The 23,600-nt window shown below is 44.8% G+C and overlaps 1 protein-coding gene across 3 annotated transcripts; it reads left to right on the top strand.

Annotated features, from left to right (window-relative positions):
• The first annotated feature begins 2,458 nt into the window (after positions 1-2,458).
• On the top strand, positions 2,459-23,080 carry LRP2BP (LRP2 binding protein). 3 transcript variants are annotated; one of them, XM_054989796.1, is made up of 10 exons: positions 2,459-2,532; positions 4,891-5,029; positions 7,542-7,654; positions 8,464-8,577; positions 11,461-11,603; positions 12,293-12,398; positions 14,237-14,460; positions 18,118-18,283; positions 18,913-19,043; positions 21,801-23,080. In XM_054989796.1, the coding sequence occupies exons 2-10, from the start codon at positions 4,915-4,917 to the stop codon at positions 21,841-21,843; spliced, it is 1,155 nt and encodes a 384-aa protein (XP_054845771.1). In that variant the 5' UTR covers positions 2,459-2,532; positions 4,891-4,914; the 3' UTR covers positions 21,844-23,080. The 3 variants fall into 3 exon arrangements, with proteins under 3 accessions (XP_054845771.1, XP_054845770.1, XP_054845772.1); XM_054989795.1 differs by having other exon boundaries at positions 2,465-2,541; XM_054989797.1 differs by lacking the exon at positions 18,913-19,043 and having other exon boundaries at positions 2,465-2,541.
• Positions 23,081-23,600: the final 520 nt, after the last annotated feature.

Genomic DNA, 23,600 nt, shown 5'->3' with positions numbered 1-23,600 from the left:
TAGAAATAAAGGCTGGCAATACTGTTGTTGTTGCCTTCTAGGACCTTCCACAACGGCCTCTGAGGGGGTGTTCGTTTCTTAAAGAGAGGGACACTGCCTCTATCTTTTGGAGGGGGATTAGCTCCCCCCATTTTTTTTAAATTTCAGGTTTTTTCCTGCCAGGCTGGGACTTCTTTCAGACTTGCCGAAAGATCTATTTTGTCTGTGAATGCCTCTGACCTTTGCATCGAGGTATCCACATGCCACAGATTTGTCCCTGTTGTGAATTAGGTGTGTTGTGAATTAGGATGCTTCAAATGTCACATTTTATTGTAACTAGTAAACAAGTTGTTTACAGCTGTGTTGGTCCAGAAGTAAACTCCCAAAGGCCCATGTAATAGCTTGTATTAGGACCCAACACAATGACACAAAGCAGTGTGCAAGCTTTCAAGTTCTCCAGGACTCTTCATCAAGCCATGTTTTACAAAATAAAAAAGAGGGAATTAACTAGGGCAGGGGTGGGCAAATTGCGGCCCGTGGGCCACATGTGGCCCGCTACGGAGTTTTTTGTGGCCCGCCAAGACAGTAGAAAAGTGTGATAGGGTACATTTGTCTCATTAAACTGATTCTAAAATTAAATGTGCTTGCAGCTATAAATTATATGAAATTTGCACAATAAATAAATTGAATAAAACTACCACTATTTTATTTAATTTATATTTATTGATTTTTATGATACAATTTATACCTTTTCTGAAATGCAAAGTTAACTAATGAATGCAGTCATTTTAAAAGGTGCGGCCCTCCGCTAACCTCCACTCCCACAAAGTGGCCCCCAGCCAAAACAATTGCCCACCCCTGAACTAGGGGTTTTTTAAGGCCATGATTTTCAGATCTTTTCATGCCATTATATGGTAGAGATGTTCCAGCAGGCAAAAAAGAGATCGGGTTGCTACAGACTGTGGGCCATAAAAGCAAGAGGTAACCAAGCAATTAAATTCCATAACAACAATCTCCCCCAATGCCTCTCATCTCCCATCAATGGGCAAGAAAAGGTCTCAAAATCATGGCCCAAAAAACTGGCTTTCCTCCCTCTTCTTTGTTTTGTAACATCTGTCCTGATGAAGAGCTCTGGAAAATGCAAAAGCTTGCACACTATGTGTCATTTGGTTGTTCTTAATAATAATAAAAAACTAAAGCATGGATTCTGTTGTCACATTCATGCAGTAATAATAACAAAAGGCAATTGTGGTATATTTAATATGTACATTCATTTATCTGAGTCACAAACACATATGCAATTTCTATCTGCAGCATTCTATGGTTTGATTAGAAACCATTGTACAAATAAGTTCTGAGAGCATCCCTCATACTGTCTGTCTTTTCTGTAGAAACAAAGGCCGTTTGAAATGTTCCAGCATTTCAGAAAAGACCAATCTGGGGACGGCTCAGCATAGTGATTCTACTCAAAATGACCTTGAATTTTTATTATGTTGCATGCTGTCACTTTCCAAAAAGGGTTTCAAGGCTCACTAAATGTTTATGATTATTACTTTTTAAATAAACTTAAATTTTTAAATAAATATTTAAATAATATTCTGTTTCTATTATGTGTCTAATACACATCAAAGGGGAAATGTCCTGTATTTCTCAATCCTATGAGCTTGCTCTGGGGCAACAAATTGTAGGGTTTCCAGGGGGAGGCACAGAGAAGTACAAGTTGTAACAATGAAATGAAGTAGCAGCAGATTCTCTGGAAAAGTCAATAATGCTAGGAAAAGTGGAAGGCAGCAGGAAAAGAGGAAGACCCAAAACGAAACGGCTTGACTCAATAAAAGAAGCCCCGTCCTCCAGTTTGCAGGATCTGAGCAAGTCTGTTAATGATAGGACTTTTGGGAGGTCTTTCATTCATAGGGTCACCATAGGTCGGAGGCGACTTGATGGCACATAACAGAGAGAGAGAGAGAGAGAGAGCGAGCGAGCGAGCGAGCGAGCAGGCTCTATGACAACTGCTATATATTTGCCTTTTTTGTTTTCCTCTTTCTTTCCCACCCCAGTTCCCTGCATAGCGCAGCCTGGCCACCTATAAGCCTTGAAGTTGCTCTAAGTTGTGAGATGCAGGCAAGGTGCCATGCAATAAGTTTTCGTTTGTTAGATCTCGCTCGGCATGCCCACGGTCGGCCGCCAAGCTCTCCGGCAGAGTGACAATTGGAACTTGGTCTCCCTGCGCCTGCGCACACATTCTAACCACTACGTACCACTCCCTCCGCCCACCCCGATAGTCTATGACGCGTCCGGGACATGCCCCGCCTCTTTCAGACCTAACAATTCCGCTCAATGCTCTTCCACCAATGCGCTGTCGCTTCATTCTTAGCTCCCTCGCGATTGGAGGAAGAAGGGGCGGGGCGCTGGGAGAACGTGGGTGTTTTAGGAGCCGCTGGAAGCGGTTGCTAAGCGACACCAAGCTGCCCTGACGCCCGCTCTTCCGGAAGAAAGGAAGAGGGCGAAGCTGCGGGCGATGCGGGAGGGCGCAGGCCGCGATGAGAAGCGAAGGTGAATTCAGTGAGTCACTCGCGCTCCCTGACTTAATCGGGCGGGCACATTCGACCCTTTACCCATCCTAAGAGTCGTCCATTTAACTTTTAGGTGGGGTGGACGAGGGGTTCGAGCCAAGCCACCTCACCTGGAAACGCCGAGCCCCTATCCTAGCACTGTAGAAGGACTTTTGTTAGTAGTGGCGATTTTTAAAAATGCACTCTGCACATGATCAGAGGGTGGTGTGATTTTACAACAAACAAAGTCTCTGTTGTGTTAAAGTCGATCCCTGTTTGTTCTGGTTAAAAATAAATCGCAAAACTATCCTCTGTTCCCTTTCAAGAGCAGCGTATAGTGCATTGATAAGATGCATGCATTTGTACTCTGCTGCTCTGTAGCGCTGCGACCTAGCAATGTATTAAGTAAGTGCACATCTGGCTGGGGCTGTGTCACCTCTTCCTCAGTAGTAGAAAAAAAGCAAGAGTCCAGTAACACCTATAAGACTAACAAAATTTGTGGTAGGGTATAAGTTTCCATGAGCCACAGCTCACTTCTTCAGATACAGCTAGAACGTGAGTCCATCTGTCCTTGTATCTTGGTGAGTAGAGTGATTTCAGATGCCGAATGACAAAAGCCAGTGAAAGACAATAGCAGGCATGATTGGATGGGGCGGAGTATGCAGAGGGATGGTGGATGTGGAGAAATAAGCACTGACAATGAGACAGGAAGCCTAGGTCTCGATTCAATCCAGGTGGATGCATTGTCTTGAGCTTCATTATCAGTGAAATTCATCAGTCTTAATCTATCCCTTTCTCAATTAGCACAGAGGGGTCCTTGTATTGATGAGGAGGTCAAAGGAGAAGCTAGTAGAGAAGACCCTGCTTTTCAGAGACTTGCTTGATAAATGAGAATTCCAGATGGGCATCTGTGTTAGTCAGTAGCAGCAAAATAAAGCGGGAGTCTAGCAGCATTTTAAAGATTAACAAAATGTATTCCAGCATAAGCTTCTATGAAGCAGCTCTGACTCTCAAAATACTGTGCTGGAAAACTTTTTATTCTTTCAGATGCAACTGGACTCCAGTTTTATTTTTCTTTATTTAAAAAAAAATCCCTCACTTGCATATAAAGAATTTTCTTTCTCCAATCAATTCCCCCCTGCTGCCAGATTTTTATCAGCTAAGAAATCCAAAGAGAATGGCCAGTGCAAGCTGCATTACATTTCAGCCTCTACCTCTTAAGCATGTTGAGAGAAACACAAGGCATACCCTACATAGAAGGGAGAGTATCTCGAAGCTTGCACAACTAGGCTGCTACTTGCTTGATAGTTTGTAAACATTCCCTCTTTTTTAAAAAGGAAAATGCCATCATCTTCCCAGGCTCTCTTAGAGGTCTAGATAGGCCTGGGCCACTTTCAGTTTTTTGGCCCCGAAGCCGTTTAAGAAAATGAGAAATGATGAGATACTTGCATAAAAACAAGTTGTGAAACTTAAGAAATGCCAACAACGCACCCCCCCCCCGGCCCCGCGCAAAGTGCTTAAATCTGAATGCCCACCTCCTTGAGCTTGAGGCCCAGGTCAAATGCCCCCCCCCAAAACTGCCTCCTAGAAATATTGCTGTATGCTGAGGGAAAACTGCCACTACTAGGGAATCACAGCCTTCCCAACTCTATGTACCATGATCGTCCATCTTGTCTGAGGGTTTGTTGGGCAGCATAATGTGGTCAGGAAATTCAACCATGGCGACAGGTTGTGGGGTGTGTGTGTGGGATTGAGTCTGCCTTCCTTCGACTAAGCCAGTTTGACAATTGTCATGCTCTCATACAAATAATACAAGAGCCCAAACAAGGGGGCGACAGGCTGCAGCCTCCCCACTTTTGAAAACACTTGGCTCCAGAAAAAAAAAATACAGTATACCTCAGGGCCAAAAAGATAGTGCTGCTGCCTCTCCTTTTTGCGGACTTGTTTCAAGTGCCTTGAAATGTGAGGGGCCTCCAGTATTCAGCAGGCACGTTGATGCTTTTCAAGAGCCATGGAGAGGTTTCGAGTCTCCCTCATTTTGAAAAGTGCCAGGTAATACTCGCTCCAGCCAAGCCACTCGGCATTTGGAGACTGGTCAAAATGACCCTCGTAACAAGAGACTCTTGAAAGGTGTTTGTGTAAGGGGCTGTGCTGACCCTCAGAGAGATGTGGGGGCAATATGAAAAATCCACCTAGGGTGCCCCTCTTAAGAAAAGGGTCTGAAACAAGAGGTGTGTGGCATTTTGGTTTGGAACAGGTGGTAGGGGTGTGAAGGGGGACAAAGTTAAGAATTTCTGGGTGACTTCCGTAATCTCTTCTGTCTGAGTGTGTGACTCCCAACTGTATTCGTTTATTGCAGAGAAGGAGAACTTGAAAGAATGAAATGAGGCTGACTGGTGAGCCTCTGCCTCAGGAAAGTGGCTCTGAGACCATCCTCCAAACCATTTCCAAAATCCAGAGTGCTGAATCAGATGTGATCAAATGGGCAGCCTGCCCACGTAAGTAGACTACACGTACCATGTTACCCAGGATTTCCGGTTTTTCCTTTCATGCCCCACAGACGGTATATTTGTAGGCTTAGATGAAGCCAAACACATTCCTTGAGCAGTGGCACGAGGAGGACTGCACACGGAAGCCTCCCATTCCTTGTAACAGGCCAGTGCAATACATAGGTACGCCCATGCCCTCAAGTTGCAACCAACTTAACGGCCATCCCAGCAAGGGCTTTCAAGGCAAGAGGGAAGCAGAGCTGATTTTGTCATTGCCTTCTCTGCAGAGTCTTCCTTGGTGATCCCCTATCCAAGTACCAGCACTGCTTCACTTCCAAGACCTGACAAGGTCAGGCTATACCATGCTGCTTTCTTTCCTCCCAATGCCTTATTGTGAGATGTGCCCTACTTATCTGCCATGTGTGCCTATTATACTCTGTATTGTGTTCTGAGCCTCTGAGAATGTGTAAAGAACTATCGGTGTAGCTGTCTAACTGTGTGGCTGTGAATCGCTTATCTTGCAGGTGGCTACTTTCACTTTTTTGACTGGCATGGAAAAGTGTCCTTGAAGTGCCAGTCGGAGCCATATCTCCCTGAGACATGAAATGAGCTCATCCTTGTCTTCCCCTCCCCTACCCGCTCCAACCTCCTAGGCCCTGCACGCCTAAATTCTAACGGTCCCTATCCCAAGGCGGGAACCCTGCCCGATAACTAACATTGCTTTCTTCCTTTACTTCACTTCTGCCAATGCTGCTGTCTGAGTGCAGTGATACTGATGGATCTCTAATAAAGAAACTTTGACTGGACTCTTGAAGTGTCTGCGGTGAAGTAACTGGGGATCTAACTGGCGGAGCCTGGCATTTATGTAGAAGGGAGAATTTGATTTTTGGAAAAATCCAAGTGTGAAGAATCCTTTCACAGGGAAATGCTCTCTGAACTTCCAGCTTATATCGGCCAGTTCTAACAAATGTTCCAGGCAGGGGTCATTTCGTAGAAAAAGAGCTGGAGGAACTCATTAGCATATGCCACACCCCTAGCCATCACCGGAAGTGTGTCATTAGCATAACTGAGTTGCGTATACCACACCCCCTGACATCACCTATCCTGGCTGTTTTGGGTCCAATCCTGGCCATTCAGGCCCAAAATTGGGCCCAAAATGGCAAAAAGGGGCTGAAAATGGCCAAAAAGGGGCCCAAAATTGTCAGGATTGGGCCACTGCTGAGAGTGATCCACCACCCGTCAGAGGCCCGATCCGGGCTGTTCCGACCCCAATCCAGGCTGAAATGGGCCCAAAATGGCCGAGAGTCAGGTGGGCAGGGCTACCTGATATATGACCTCTTTGGGGGACTGCCGGAACTGCGTTCCTGCACATTCCCCCTCGAAATGAGCCCTGGTTCCAGGTAATTCTGCAGGTTAAAGAACTGAAGCCGAATTACATGGATTTGCCCCACTGGATTGTACTGGGGCGGGAGTGATTTAAAGAGCTGAAGAGATATATAGTAGCAAGAAAGTACTGAACCCTTCTCCCTGCCCAGGTCCTGGGGCTCCACAGCTCTTCCCCTAGGAGCATTTCTCTTAGGCCCACTTCCAGTACCAGAGCCCAAGTGGGAGAAAAGTGGCCGTGTGAATGGACAGGGGGGGGGGAAGTGACAATATTCAGCAGCCTGTGGCTGTCTGCTGCTGTCTCTTAAAATTGTCTGCTCTCCCGGTTTATGTGTGAATGGGGCAGCTCCAGGTTTAGGGAAATGGGCTCGCTTGCATTGTTTATTGGAGATTTTTTCTCTCTCCAGAGACTTGCTCAAGGCTGCTCACAAAGTAACAACAATGCAGTATCATAAACTAACAATGTAAGAATTATCAATAAGAACATTAAAACAAGCCATAAAACCAAACCAGGGGAGTCTTAAAAAGCGCAGAACAACAGTGTCAGGATTGGGTTTTTTTGGCAGCATAATCATTTGAGAAAAGCCCCCAAATTGCATGGGTAATCTTACGGATTCTGGGGCCCTGGGCAAAAATCTAGCAGAGACTGCTCCTCAGAGGATTTGTTAATTTCATCTTTGCCTCCCCAAAGTCTCTGTCAATTTCACCTCTCCAGTCTAAAACTGTGTGGCATCGCAACCAGAGGGCAGCGAGGAATAGAAATGGGCAGGAGCTGCCTTCCAGAGCCAGGCTTGGACCTGGAGAGGTTATAATGGGCTGAAGCTTCCCTTCTGGCATTTCACAGCCCCTGCACACAGCTCCAGTATATAGCAAAGCCTTTGCCTTGCTGCCAGCTACCCTTCCCGGCGACCATTGCATCTCCCAACACGTTTTCTTCACGTCAGATGTCTCGTGCAGAGAGACTCTAAGACTGATCTTGCCAAGTTGTATTTAGCATGTAGAAAGTGCCTGAAGAAGAGAACCATTTAATATGGTTCATCTTGTAACAAATGTGGCACTATAGATGATGATCATGTAACTTAGACTGCTGTGAAGTTTTGGGACCAGATATGACTATTTTTTCTCCCTTTTTGAACAGAAAATTACAGTCATTCCTTTCTACTTGCAAGGGCTGAAGAGCTCGTGGACAAGAAGATCAATGCTGGAGAACCCCGGGGACATTTTCTAAAAGGGCAGCTGTTTTTTGAAGAGGTTAGAGTTCATTATTGAAAAACAAATCTTGAAATTGCACTCAAAATATTAGTATGTTGGTGGGGGGGAGGTTAATTCTGGAGACCATGAGAAGAAATAGAGGAAATCTATAATTAGATCAACTGTGTACATTTTCAGCGTAAAAAGCAGCTGCAGGAAGCCTGATTTATTCAGGGTGGGGTGAGGCAAAGGGATACCCCCCATGCTGTTTTCTCAGTATAAACAAACAAACAAACAACAAACAGGAATCAGCCTCTGCAAAAAAGCTGTTAGCCTCGGTAGGGACAGGTACAACTGTACTTGCTTCTCACCCCCGCCCCCACCTCCCACTGGTGCTAATAGGAATTGGGGAGGGACAGCACAATGAAAAGGAGTCAAATTCCCTCCCCTGCAGCAAGGCCCCAGTGCCCACTTCAGCTCCTTAGAGCCAAGCTACAAGTGATGCCTTACACAGGTTGGACACTTGTCAGCTTCCCTCAAGTTTTGATGGGAAATGTAGGCGTCCTGGTTTTACAACTTGGCTCTCCATTACAGCTGCAAGACCAGGATGCCTACATTTCCCATCAAAACTTGAGGGACGCTGACAAGTGTCCAACCTGTGTCAGGCGTCACTTGTAGCTTAGCTCTCAGTGGTCTTAAAAAATACACAGTGATATCTATTGCTAATTTTCTATCCCTTGTTGTGTACTCAGATGCCGCTCTTTTAGGATTTCAGAATTGCCTGGTTTGATTCTGAAAGTTCCAGTAGCCAGATTTGCTGGGTTTGTGTGTTTGATTTATTAAGTGATTGCTGGTTGTCTCTTGTGCAGGGATGGTATGCAGAGGCATTACTGCAGTTTGAACAAAGCAAAGATGCAGATTTTCAGTCCATGTATCAGTTAGGCGTGATGTATTATGATGGACTGGGGACCCCAGCAGATCCTGTAAGTTGCAACTAGCAGGTAGATTTTTATTTGCATTGTAGCTGTTTCTTCAGCAATAACTTTTCTTATTTTCAGGACACGTCAAACGGTATCATTGCTAAGCAAATCCCTACTTCTTAAAATGGGTTAAATAAGGCAGGTGTGACTCAGTCCTCATGATACAACATCCACTTGGCAGATAGTCCTGTAGCTCTATTCCCTTTCTGCTGACAGTACAGCAGATTATTAGGGAGAATGGGAACCTGTATGCATCTCTAATATCCCTGTTCTGTTGTCCCTTCAGTCCAAATCGCTCCCTCTCTGAAACTTGCACTGAGTGGACAGATAGCTGGATGGGGACATGACGGACGTGTTCCAACTTCCTCTCCTGTACCTCTTATTGTTGTGCTGCCTGTGCACCTGTGTAATGAGTGGAGAGGGGAAAATGGCTATATTTACTGCAAGGCATCAAATGCATCTGACGAAGAGAGCTGTGGTTCTCAAAAGCTTATGTTACAATAAAGTTGGTTAGTCTTAAAGGTGCTACTGGACTCTACTATTTTGCGACTATAGACTAACACAGCTAACTTCTCTGGATCTGTTCTTTGTCATCTTGGTCACAGAATACCACTGTTAACAAATTCCTAATGTTAGTTTTGATAGTGTTAGATAAAATGGCACGAAGTCCAAGAAACTTTACTGTATTCATGAATTTCTCACCATATATCTTGAATCACACAAATGCATAGCATTTTTGTTTAATCAGGAATTACCATTATCTAATACAGTAGATTGTCATATATAAAAAAATCTTCATAACGCACTTTCTGAATGAGTGAAACCTTGCCTTGAAAGGCAACCCCCCCAAAGCAATATTTTTTAAAAAATCTTTTTTTTTCAGCGTGCCCCCAAATTTCAAATTTTTCTGTTGAATTTTTTTGAAGTTCTCTGTGGGACAGGGGATAAGAGAATAACTTTGTTTTTCAAATGTTTTTGTTTTTTTCTCCAAGCCGTCACATCTTTTGTAACATGTATAAAAAACAATGGCGTAGTAGAGCTACACCCTTCTAAGCCCATTGAAAATGACATGAAAATCATATATAGGACATTGACTGAGTACGCTCCTCTTCAGTTTGTAGCAAAAAAATTGCTTATAGCATTTTTGAAGATTAATTGGTTTATTGTTGAATGAAGTTTAATATCAAACAGCCCACTTTGCTAGACAGAAAAAGTTGACTAAGAAAGGCTTAGAGCTACATAAAGACATGCATACTGCCTATGCTCGGGGCAGTCGCTTCCAAGCACCCTGAAACTGGAGGAAGAAAAGGACAATGGATGACAGGGCCAAGCTACAAGTGACAAAAGGCACAGATTGGACACTTGTCTGCTTCCCTCAAGTTTTGATGGGAAATGTAGGCATCCTGGTCTCGCAGCTTCGCTCTCTGACTGCTGTCCAATGGACTTTTCAACTGTCACTTGTCCAACATTCCGCCAAGCTGCCTACATTTCCCATCAAAACTTGAGGGAAGCTGACAAGGGTCCAACCTGTGTAGTTTAGCCCACAGCCACCTTTCCTGATCTGTTGCCTTGGCAAGCAGACCTGGGTAATAAGCTTGTCCATAGCACTGGCATTCAACAGATTAAAAGAGATGGTGATGCTGAAGCCAAGGGAACAAGCAGGCAAAATCCCATCAAGGGCAGGCAGCCTTCCCCCACAAACCATGGTTAGCTGCTGGTAGCAGCAGGCCTAAAGAAGTTTGTATCAGTCCTAGGAACCATGCGGTTAATGGGGCTGGGAATAAGGTAGAAATTACCACTAAATGGCATGTTTCTGGTTCCTTAGTGTCAGAGGTCCCACCGTTGCCTTAATCAGAGTCTTGTTTCACAGCCAGACTCCCTGTTGTTATAAGGATGTACTTGCACACGTTTCTTTCCCTGGTGTACGTCTTAGAAATGACCACTGAAGGTAGCACCATGTCCTACCGGGAGTTGCTGATTAATGCATCTCTTCCAGAGTATTTTGTAGGTAAACGAAAACGGCGTTAAACAAGTGCTTCTGGCTTCCCCGCACCATTCTGTGTGCCGTCATGATCTTCTCCCAGTGAAGGGTGATAGGAGGTCTGCTGGCTGGGTGCATTCCTTTTCATGCAGCAAGTGGTGCTGTACCCCGTGTACATGACATAATGATTTACTCACAAGTAATTCTAGGGCTCCTTTTATAGAAGCAGCAGAACATTTATGAGAGGAGGAATAACAAGGAGATACAGCCCATCCAGGGCTTTTTTTCAGGGGGAACGCGGTGGAACGGAATTCCGGAACCTCTTGAAAATGGTCACATGGCTGGTGGCCCCGCCCCCTGATCTCCAGACAGGGGGGAGCTGGAGTGGTGCAGAGGGCAATCTAAACTCCCCTCTGTCTGGAGATCAGGGGGCGGGGCCACCAGCCATGTGACCATTTCCACCAAGGGCAATTTAAACTTTTAAAGATCCAGAGGAGTTAGCCATGTTAGTCTATAGTAGCAAAACAGAACAGAGTCCCGTTGCATCTGACAAAGAGAACTGTGATTCTCGAAAGCTTATGCTACAGTAAAGTTGGTTAGTCTTATAGGAACTACTGGACTCTTTTCTATTAAACTTTTTAAAACTCCCCCTTGTTCCAGCTGACCCAATGTGACATCATTGGTCCTGGGAGCATGTACGCACTTTGCACACACGTGGTACCAGGGGCACCACCTCCTGCCAAGAGTTGCCCCCTGTGCTGGCAACCCACTAAGTTCCACCACCTCTTTTCCCAGAAAAAAATCCCTGAGTCCATCCCTTCCTGGAAAGTAAAACTTTAAAGATTATTTTGCCTAGAAATGTCAAGTCTCCAATATGGGTCTGCATTTGCTTTTGTCACCTACAGAAAAAAGGAGTGGAATATATGGAGAAGATTGTCAACTCTGACTCCCCTAAGGCAAGGCATTTAAAGTTTGCTGCAGCATACAATCTTGGCAGAGCTTATTGGGAAGGATGTGGAACGGAGATCTTGGAAAAAGAGGCTGAAAGGTACCCTTTTCTTGCAAGGCACTTATGCTACCTGGATACGTCCTTGTGGAGCTCTGTAGCTGGTGGGACCTGTGTCCAACACACATATGATCACCACAGTCCACACACACTTCAAACCTTGCCGGGTCTTCACCCAGCCATGTTGCCGGCAGGAGCAAGAGCAGCCCATGGAATGCTGTTTCCAGGGGATAGTGGGTTGGATCGCTGGGAAGATTTGTGTGCGGTACAACAGTCCTTGTGCTCAGATTGTTTCTCACCCTCTGCTTGCACCACGTGAAAGCAACTCTTATCTCCGCTACCTTTTCTGCTTGCACAAGACATAGCACAACATATTTCTTTCGCCACAATTTCAACAGCAGGTTAAATGAAATCATGTTGTATATTCCGTTGTTCCAGATGTGTGCATTATTTCATTTTAAAATTATACTAAAGCATTATGTGGGGCTGCAGCCATTGCACCACTGTCTGAGCAAGTGGAACTGTGCCACGGACATTTTCTTTTGAGCTCAGGCACCCCTCGATCCACCTCCTTATCTCAGCCTGAGGGTGGGCAGGGACCCTCTTTTTCCAGGTGCTTCCTTTATCTCGCCACACTTCGTTTCATGCTAAGGCATCTGGGAAGCTGCCAGGTAAACATGTCAAGGGAAAAAAACCCAGTGGCATCACGTAAAGTTCCTTTCATTTTCTAGATTATGGCTTATTGGTGCAGACCACGGAAACCCAAAAGCAAGCATAAAGGCTCAGAGTGCCCTTGGAATGCTGTATTCTGCAACACATCCCAAGGATCTGAAAAAGGTAGTCCTCGGTGGGTGGGTTTTAATTATAACAACAACATTCGATTTATATACTGCCCTTCAAGACAACTTAACACCCGCTCAGAGCTGTTTAAAAAGTGTGTCATTATTCATGACAATCACCCTGTGAGGTGGGTGGGGCTGAGAGAGCTTCTGGAAGCTGTGACTGACCCAAGGTCACCCAGGAATGGGGAATCAAACCTGACTCTCCAGATTAAAGTCCTGCTGCTCTTAACCAATACACCAAAGTGGTTCCAGTTTTCAATTAAATTGCAGTATATAACATGCTCCAGTGGAAAGAGGTTATAGTATTTATAGATGACAAGGATCAGTGCCAAAAAAAAAATAGCAGGCAAAATCCAAAGGTAAGACCAAAAAAGTGAAAAATCAATATAATTTGAGCCATGGTCTTCTGCATGGCTTTTTTTCAGGGGGAACGTGGGGGAACGGAGTTCCAGAACCTCTTGAAAATGGTCACATGGCTGGTGGCCCCACCCCCTGATCTCCAGACAGAGGGGAGTTGAGATTGCCCTCCGTGCTGCTGAGCGGCGCAGAGGCCAATCTAAACTCCCCTGTGTCTGGAGATCAGGGGGCAGGGCCACCAGCCATGTGACCATTTTCTCTGAGGGCAACCCAGTGAGTTCCAGCACCTCTTTTCTCAGAAAAAAAGCCCTGGTCCTCTGTATCTCAAACAAGTGTTCTTCTGAAGGTTAGCAAACACATTTCCTTTTAAAATAATTCTGGTGCATTGGGTGCCTTTCAGGTTGAGGCCATTCACTCAGCAGAGGAAGAAACATAATTCCCAGAGACAATAGCAGCAATATGCTGGGAATCGTTTGGCAGCCTCAGATGCTCTTCTCCATTTGCACTGAAACTTACATCCAACCAGTTCGGATGGGCTGTAGGTGGGGAGATGCCTCCAGCCGCACACAGGCAACAGATGTGGAAGGCTGCTTCTGCAGACACATCTCCCCAGCTCCCCCAGTGCAGTCTGTGACGATAAGGAGACCCAAACCTCCCCCCCCCCCCAAAAAGTGTAGGTATCTAAGAATTTGAAAAGGATTTGTTTGTGCTACTTGTCACAACCAGCCCAAGGGCATAGTGACCCCCTCGCCTCATCTGAATTCAGGATGCTAAGAACTGTACTTCCTGGATTGATTGTCAAAGCGCAAGGGGAGTGTGCAGTGGCTTTTTCACAGGACTTTTTCTTTCCCAGGATTTGTCTGCTAGAAATCATCAAGCAGAATGCACACATCAATAGGAGCCTGTTTTTCTCGATTCTCCTAAAGGCAGACAGTTTTTGCTCAACTTTTCAGGAGCCAGAAAAAGGAAACATAAGTAATGTGTCGCTGCCCCACCCCCAGTCCCAATTTTGATTATCACTCAACCAAGTTTTAATAATGAGCAGTGACAGGGCAGATTCAAAACACCCGTGGGAGGCATATTGTTTTGGGATAATTTACAACCAGTCTTGAGCTAAAAATGTAACCATTGGAGAGGCATTAAGTGTCACAACAGTTCTACATTTATTACTAAGTGAAGGATCTGTGAGACTGGGAACAAAATATTAGGAGGCAAAAGACAATACCCGAAAATTAACAGTCCATTCTGCAGTAGAGGGTGTAATGTGTGTGTGTGTGAGAGAGCATATATTGTGTTTCAGATGATGGCCGTTGTATTCAGATGAACAAAGGTGGTTTTATTCCTGACGACAAAGCGAGATTGCTCTTTCTGGGAGTCATTCATGGACTCTGTACAGCCATCAGGCCACACAGATACTCTACGGAGCAAGTAAAGGATTGTTCTGACTTGCATGAATCTTCTTTTTCTATTCTACAGGCATTCTTTTGGCATTCAGAAGCGTGTGGGAATGGGAGCCTGGAATCTCAGGGCATCCTTGGACTTATGTATCTCTATGGGCATGGTGTACGTAAAAATCTGAAGGCTGCTTTGGAATGTCTGAATCAAGCGTCGGACCGTGGAAACGTCTATGCTAAAGGTCATCTTGTAGAGTATTACTACAGAAGAAAATTTTTTACAAAAGCTGCTGAGTTTGCCAAGAGGTGACTTGATTTCCTTAAGTAATTTAAGTGAACAATAAAAACAAAGGGAGCGGATAGAGCTCGTAGATACACCGGTAGGGTGCCCTTGATCTTCTTAAAAAATGAGAGAGGCAAAGTTCAATACAAAATACTCTGCTCATTACATTTAGTATCTAGTATCCTGTATCATTGACCCTTCCGTTGCTCTTCCAGCACAAGAATAAAAATCACAAAAAGTATTAAAACCTTATTAGCGGCCAAATTAATCCAGGTGGCCCACTTGAAAGGGACCGTGATCTGTCAGTTTCGACAAGGCTTAATTGTATATTAAGTCTGCCAAGCTGTCTGAGAAGGTGCGACAGAGGGACTGATTTGGGTTTAGCTGTTCCTTTCTAAACAAAGGCTAACAGAGCAGCTCAACTGCCAATCAAACATCCTTAGTGCCCATTAGGAAATGCCTTGAAGTCATTGATGTTTTTTTACATGGCTGTAATAGATTGATAAAAGATGGGTGTAGAGCAGGGGACTCCCTAAACAAAGGTCCTGTGGGCTCACTCAACCTTTTGATTTAAGAGTTCCCGTTATTTTAGCTGAGCGAAGGGCTTAAAGGTCCAGTGGGGTCAAAAAGCAGAGGCTCCTGCTGGATCAGATCAAGGGTCTCTCTGGTCCAAAAGCCCATTTCCAAATGCAGCTGGCCAGATGCTTTGGGGAAACTTGCAAGTAGTCCTATTCCAATGTAAGCCCATAGCAACTGCTAGGCAGCAGTATATAGCTTCTGAAACGCAATGTTAGCCAAGAAGCATAGTTTAAAGACAGAGCCAGCCGAGATCGCTCCTCAGAGGCTTTGTTAATTCCATCTTTGCCTCCCCAAAGTCTCTGTTAATTTCAACCTCTCCAGTCTAAAACTGTGTGGGATGGCAACCGGAGGGCAGCAAGGAATGGAAGTGGGCTGGAGCTGCCTTCCAGAGCCAGGCTTGGACCTGGAGAGGTTATAATGGGATGAAGTTTCCCTTCTGGCATTTCACAGCCCCTTCACACAGCTCCAGTGTATAGCAAAGCCTTTGCTTGCCACCAGCTCTGTCTTTTTAAACTACCCTTCCCAGTTAACATTACATCTCCCAACACGTGTTCTTCATGTGCCAGATGAGACATGGTGGAGAGTGCTGTCAAGTCATAGCTGATTTAAGGCGACCCCAAGTGGGGTTTCAAGGCAAGAGACTAACAGAAGTGGTTTGCTCTTGCCTGCTTCTGCAACCCTGGTCTTCAGGGGCAGTCTTTCATCCAATTACTAATCCAAGTTGACCCTGCTTGGCTTCTGAGATCTGCCTGGGCTATACCAACAACTATAAAACAAAACAAATCACACTGCATTCAGCTATCTGGTGATGGCTATCAAGAAACCTGTCCTTCATGAGTTTGTCTAACCCTCTTTCAAAACCATCTAAGGCATCTTCAACTAAAGCAATGATAGCAGGGCGCTGGGTGAGTTAATGGTGTGAGGCACTTTATTTTGTCTGCCTTGCATCTACTGTCAATCCAGCTTTGAATGACTCACAAAGCCGGGCCACTTTCTTCACACCATATGTAACACCTCCTCTTTCATCCTCCTTTTTAAGCTAAAAAGCCTCACACACACTATGCCCACCTACTGACGCTCCACTCCGGCATGCCACAGGGGAGAGCTACCTCCACGAAAGCTTCTCACCTCCCCCTCCTTTGAAGGGAGATTTTAGCAAAGCCCACCCCTCCTCCTGCATCTCAGCCATAGTAGGGACCAGGCCAAGGGATATTTAACGCCCCCACCATCTTTCAACCTTTGCCATATAAATAGCATTCAAGCCTCTCATCACCTTCTTTTTGTAATCCTCAAGCAAGGGGAAACGAAGAAAAGGAAAACCTGATCACTGTGTCAGTAATCACTGTACTGAAACCATTCTCTTCCCTCTGTCCCCCACCTCCAAATCAACATGAAATCATGGACACGTTTAAGAATTTTAAACCTAGACGTCAAGTGCTCTACAGAACTGTGACGTTGTGCCCGAGAGTTGCCTGCGCAAGGGTTTCTCTGCTGCCTTTTGGAGCCCCCCCCGCCCCGCCCAAAGCTCAGGGAGGGCAATCAAAGTCCTGGCCAGGGCCACGGATTGTTTGGCAGTCTCAACTGTCCAAAGAATCCAAAGTCTAACATTTGCACCTGTCCTCTAAGTGTTCTTCCGAGAGGAGCTTCTTCCATCCTGTGAAGAATCTATATATAGACAAGTGTCCTAACTGACTCATCAAGATAGGACCGCAAACCCCTGAACCTAGAAACATGGAATTTGAGAACATTCCTTTCATGATGTAAACATCCGTTAAGAAGGGATTTTAAGAAATTCGCCCCCTAAGGGGGTAAAAAGTAGTAAAATGTGTTTTCCCAAAGGGATACAGCTTCCCTGTAGGGCTGGCAAGCTGCTGCCTGCTTGTGCCCCTGCCCACTGCCAGCTCGACCACTCTTCCCTGATTGGGCCAGCCTTTCAATAATAATAACATTCAATTTATATACCGCCCTTCAGGACAACTTAATGCCCACTCAGAGCAGTTTACAAAGTATGCCATTATTACCCCCACAACAAGCACCCTGTGAGGTGGGTGGGGCTGAGAGAGCTCCAGAGAGCCGTGACTAGCCCAAGGTCACCCAGCTGGCTTCAAATGGAGGAGTGGGGAATCAAACCTGGCTCTCCAGATTAGAGTCCCGCTGCTCTTAACCATTACACCAAACTGGTTCTCAAATTGGCTCCATCCATTCTGTCAATGGATGGAAAATCCACACTGACTATTGATAGGCTCAGAGCTGCTTCTTGAGATTACCACTCTAGGCTCACTGGGATCATTTGCATATGTGGGCTGATTGGTCCTCACCCCAACATTATAAACAGTATGCAATTGCTATTGGGAGTCATTGAATGTGTCCTGAGGTAAAATGCACCTCCCAGTCTTTCCCTAAAATTTCACTAGGGCTGCCAATCTCCCTGTGGGCCTGGCTTGCCTGTGTGGCTGGCAGACTGCTGACTGCTTGCAATACTGGCCACGGCCAGCTCAGCCACTCTTCCCTGATTGGGCCAGCCTTTCAAGGTCATTTGCATATGCAGGCTGATTGGGGCTCACAATATTCCACACCTTCCCCCTACCCCGAGATAGTTGGAACACAGAGGTAATTTGCGTATGCAGCCTGATTGGTTCTCACCCCCCACATTCTAAACAGTATGCAGTTGCTACTGGGAGTCATTGAATGTGTCCTGAGGTAAAATGCACCTCCCAGTCTTCCCCTAAAAGTTCACTAGTGTTGCCAACTCAAAAAAAAGCAAAACACAAACCAAAAAATGTTTTAAGTATTATAACTGGATTTAAAGTAAATACCGTAGCAAAGCACGAGTATCAAGCTAGTTTAGCAATAAAGGGAAAGAAGTGCCACTCACTCTTAAGTTTCCTTGACTCCCACTGGCCATTTAAAAAACAGCTGCTGAACGGTGTATGAAATTCAATTAAAAACCCAGTGATGTGATTACTGCGACCATTCACTACAGATTTAGTGTCAACAGGGTGTGAGCACAAAGACTACCATTTGGTCTATAGGTCATTCCCATTTGTGTTTGATTGTAAAAATTACTTTTTTAAAACTTTGTATTATGAATCCTTTAATAGGGTTGCAGAGAATGATGATATTCAACAGATAGCAAAGGCAACGGACTGCATGCCCTTTTACATCGCTAAAGGGCTTGCAATGGCTTCCTTCTACTTGGCCAGGTGCCTCCAACTTGGCCTGGGAACAAAATCAGATGCTGCGGCAGCTAAGAAATACTATTCTAAGGTAAGTTTTGGGGTAGCCTATTTCTTATCTGACCTGAATTAGCTGAACGTGTTGTTTTCCTCCATTAGTCTGATGTTACATGGCAATAACAGCACTTGCAACGGGTAAAAAAAAAGCTATGTACTAATAGGAGACTCAGTTTCAGATTTAGAAGGTCAAAGCTGTGGTCAGATCTCTGACCATTGTCCTAAGATGAAAAGCTCTCCTCAGGGCCTTAGTTTGAATCAGAGATATGGTCATGGGGGAGGGTGAGAGGTGTCTACAACCCACAGCAGGGAAAAGGAGCAGGCACAATATTACTACCTGTCTTTAAAATAGCAACTCTGTGGGGTAATTTGGGGGTGAGGAGACTGTTAACTACCACTATCACTTGAAGTCCTTGTCCAAACTGGTTCCTTAGCAATTGATTTTTAATGTTAAAGAAACATTGAAAGATTACAGCTCTCCCACATAAGATATAGTTCGCCCCTTAGTTGTCTTTGTTCTTTTCATGTGATCTTCTGGAGTAATCACTTATTTTTACCAAGTAAATTATATTGCATATGCCTATGATAAATATGAAACAGCATGAATTGACATGACTGCTTTCCCCCTACAATGGAGTGATTTTGTCATCTGTTTGTGGCAAGATCCTGACAAGACTTCTGATGAGGCCCCAACATGACCCAATTACACCCATCACCACTAGCCGGCAAGTCACAGAGAAACCCAAGGGTCCATTAACCTGTTCGAAAGAGCGTCATCCTCCTCTGACCTTATTGTAAGATGATTTTGAAATTTACCTTTAGGTAAAAATCATGTAATACAGTTAGCATAGCTTGGTTCTTGGACAGTCTAATACAGCACTTCCCAACTTTTTTTGAGCCTTAGGTGTAACCACAAAATAGCTGCCACAGGAGAATCGTACCATATAAAAAGCAAGACATATTGGCGACAACTCACTTTTTATCCCCATGCAGGTGCACTTGCAGGCCCCTTGATGGGGATAAAAAGTGAGTGGTCAGTGACACGGCTTGCCTTCCCACCACCACAGTGGCCTCCTCAGGGCCTCCAGAGGTCTGGGAAGGCCCGGCGCAGCAGCGCAGCTCTCTGGAGCCAGTTTTCTAGAGCCCGTTGTTTACACAATGGGCTTGGTTGATAAGTCAACCATAAAATCTCAGGGAGTGATCATGCTGTAACAGTAACTCTTCAACTTAAAAAAAAAATCTGCAATCAAAAGCCCCACCCACTTTCTAAAACTACTTGATGGGCACCACAACACACCCACGGATACAACATTTCTGGTCTAATTCTAATTCTGGTCTAATAAAATTCAAACCTGCATTTGCTCCAAGGATGCAATGGCTTAAATGGGAATACTACCCCAGCTTCTCTTTTTAGCCCATTTCTCATTGGCAAATGGGATAGTAACTTTAAAAGACCCCCCCATAAGAAGTCCATACAGAGAGAAAGGAGAAAGGTTGAAAGTTGACATTAGTCTGATGCATTGGGTTTTAGAGCCCATCATGCAGTACCAGGGGTGACAACTGGACTTTGTGTATTTTTAACTTGAACAAAGATTTTTCTTTGGTAAGTGTTACAATATCACTAAGCATCAATATCAGAGTTCAAATTCTATCCCCCTCCCCAAGTTTTCTTATATGATGAAAGGTAATGGAATCACAAGTTCATCTTCCTTTTAAATAAAATCTACATGTTAATTCTGCCATGACTTGGATAGCCCTGGCAAGCCTGATCTTGTCAGATCTCAGAAGCTACGCAGCATCGGCCTTGGTTAGTAATTGGATGGCAATCCTCCACCAAAGACCAGGGTTGCAGAGGCAGACAATGGCAAACCACCTCTGTTAAGTCTCCTGCTGTGAAAACCTCCCCAGGGGTCACCATAAGACAGCCGTAACTTGACAGCATTCTCTACTAGAGATGGGCACGAAACAAACCACGGAACAAAATTTTGTATGGAATGGCTGGTTTGTTTGCACCGAAACATGGGAATGCGTGTTAACGGAACAAATGAATTTTTCCAGCCATTACGTGGCCGGTTCAGAGTTTCACAGACCCCGCGCCAGTTTCAGCCCATTGGCTGAACCCAGCATGGGGTCTGTGAAATTGACAGCCCCTGCGCAGGAGAAAGGAGCTGTCAGTTTCACAGACTCCACACCGGGTTCAGCTGATGGGCTGAAACCAGCACGGGGTCTGCAGGAGAAAGATGCTGTCACTTCACAGCCCCCGCGCTGGTTCCAGCAAGGGGTCTGTGAAATGACAGCCTCTTTCTCCTGCTACCCGGCCTGTCAGTTTTACAGATCCCGTGCTGGAACAGTGTGGGGTCTGTAAAACTGACAGCTCGGGCAGTAGGAAAAGAGGCTGTCAGTTTCACAGCCCCACCGGCATGGGGGCTGTGAAATGACAGCCTCTTTCTCCTGGAAACTGACAGCTCCTTTCTCCTGCTACTCTGGCAGCAGGAGAAAGAGGCTGTCATTTCACAGAACTCGTGCTGGAACCGGCATAGGGGCTGTGAAACTGACAGCCTCTTTTCCTGCTGCCCGGGCTGTCAGTTTTACAGACTGCACACAGTTTTACAGACCCCGCCAGAGCAGCAGGTGAAAGGGGCTGTCAGTTTCACAGCCCGCGCTGCTTCCAGCGCGGGGGCTGTGAAATGACCACCTCACGAACCGGGAAAAAGTCAGAAGTTCGTGGTTCGTGGAATGCTACGAACCACGAATCACGTGGTTTGGGATTTTTTTGGTTCGTGCCCACGTCTATTCTCCATCTGGGCCGATTCCAGACGGCCCCCTGCCTCGCGAAACGTCGCGCGTCGTTGCGCAGAAAACGCAAAATATCGCGTTTTCTCGCGCAAGTTTTGCGCAATGTCGCGCAAAACTCGCGCGAGAAAACGCGGTATTTCGCGTTTTCTACGCGACGACGCGCGACGCGCGACGTTTCGCGAGGCAGGGGGCCGTCTGGAATCGGCCCAGGTCATCGTACACAATTGACAGAATAAGAGGCCGTAACTTTTCTTGGTCTGAATATAGTAAGCTTGCACATTTAAGGATTCAATCTAATCCTCGGCAATGCTAATTTTCTTTGTGCATGGCATTTATAATATGGAATAGTTTTCACACTTGACCCTCCTACTGTTCTTTAAACTGGCTCTCAGTAAGCATTTATGAAAATGATGGTTGTTTTGTTCCAGCAGTCCAACCTGTACTACAGTATAGCTGCCTTGTTGCCTCAGTTTACCCAGCTTGGGAGGGATCTCCCACCCATAAAAATAAACAGGAAACTGCAAGGTAGGGATTGAGGAGATGCGTTTCTAGTTGAGTGATTTATAGTACAATCCTTCAATTACTCACTCCAGTTTAAGCTCATGGGTTTCAGTGGTTTTATACAGGAGTAGCTCTACATAAGATTGCAAGGTCAACAGGTTTAAGATATTATGTACCTGCATCATATGAAATATTGTCAAAGCACTATACAGTTCATTTCTTATGACATGCACTATAATTTCTTTGTTTTAAAGGCATGCAATCTGGATCCTGCTATTGCTGCTGACCTTGAACTGACAGCAAATCATGGGAGAATTTAGTGTATCACTTTGATAAATCTAAGCAAGTTCCAGCAGTTTTGCTTCATCACCTCTGACTACTGTAACTCTAAATCATGAATACTAGAAACAAATGTATTTCCTTAGACACACAATGTTTTTATATCCTTTTAACTTAAATTTCTCTTTGGAAGTGAATTACAGGTCCCCCCCTCCCCTCGCACATACCCATCTACATTTCTAAATTTAGCTTTCCTTTATCTGGTTTATATAATCAGCATTAATAGTGCAGCATTAAAGACACAAGATTAAAATGGTAACAAGTCTGAAATACTTGTGTCTAGAAATTACAGCTTTTAAAACTGCATGCACAAAACTGAATGATCTGAAAGAATTATGTTACAGTGCATTAACCGAGCCTTGCTATAAAACTTAAAAGAGTGTCTTAGATTTCACAGCAAGGTGTCTCTCTTAAGCTACCCTTGAATGCTATGTCCTCAGTCATAGCTTTTTCAGTGGTGGCACCTTCAAAACCCTTTAAGCTCACTAGGCACCTACTCTACTTTCTTTGAGGAGCTAAGCCAAAACATTTCACTCAGGTTTTTAATTAAGTGGCTGATCTTTTAATGTAATTTTTACATTTGCTTCCTGCCTGATAACTGTTTTATTAGACTCATTTTAAGATGTACAACATTTTTGCTTTTTATGCTCTTGTTGGGGGTTTAATAGTTTGTTAACAGCTTGTAAGGTGTTAGGCTTTTATCAGGTTCCACTTACTAATCTGCCTTGAGCAGGTTCTCTGGAGAGGCAGCAGGGATATCTAACTTTTTTAAAGAAGGGGATCTAATCGTGCATTTCTAAACTTTTTCTAGTTTAGTCCTTATCCTACAGTTTTGAGAGCAAGTAGTTGTGGTGCACATTCACTTTTCATTGAGCAACTACTTGAAACTTTTATGTATGTACATCTACTGCATTTCACATTGCCAGTCCTTCTCTGCAATCATCTTCACTCCCATTTTATCCATGTTAAAATGAGAATGTGACTGGCCCAAGGTCACCCAGTGAGCATCATGGTTGAGGAGGGATTTGAATCCAAGTCCTTCCAGTTCTACCAGACAGGCACTACAGCTCCATCATCACCTTGGTGTGTAGGCACTGGCACCCGTGGCACATATGTACTGTGGACAATGCTCAAAGTCATCTATAGATCTGAGAATTTTTTTTCAAACTGGAACCCCTGCTGTGGTATTCTTGAACTCGGCCGTCTGTCAAATGTATTTGATATCTTATAATTACGTTTCTTTGAAGTTTCTCAAGATTCAGTTGAAGTGATAGTCACATTCTGGGCTCAGGGGGCGGGAGTGTGGGATTTAACACACAATAGCACCTACCCAAGTATGGAAAGGAGACTGGCTGCACAGCCATATTGTAGTCCTTTTCTTATGATGGTCTGAGCAAGGAGTGAAAAAATAATGTTTGTATGGCAGCTACATCTGTCATGAATAATGGCAAGGGAGAGAGATACAAGCCCTGGAACACTGCTGTGCCCCTGAACATCTTATAAATTAGATTTCTGAAGCCGGCAGCTGTGGGCGTGCTTCTAAAAAACAGCAAACTGGCACCATTAGAATAAAATCCAAAACTAATTGACTAGTTCTTTAAAAAGGGAGGCATTTAAAGAAAAGAGTTCTGGATAATATCAAGAGGTGCCCTAAATCAACTTCAACTTATCAGCAAGGTAAGTCATTTTACATTGCGCCAGGCAAATCCGTCAGA

Source organism: Eublepharis macularius, chromosome 10 (assembly GCF_028583425.1).
Source record: "Eublepharis macularius isolate TG4126 chromosome 10, MPM_Emac_v1.0, whole genome shotgun sequence".
NCBI classification, from domain to species: Eukaryota; Metazoa; Chordata; class Lepidosauria; order Squamata; family Eublepharidae; genus Eublepharis; species Eublepharis macularius.
This window is presented reverse-complemented; position numbering and strand designations above follow the sequence as displayed.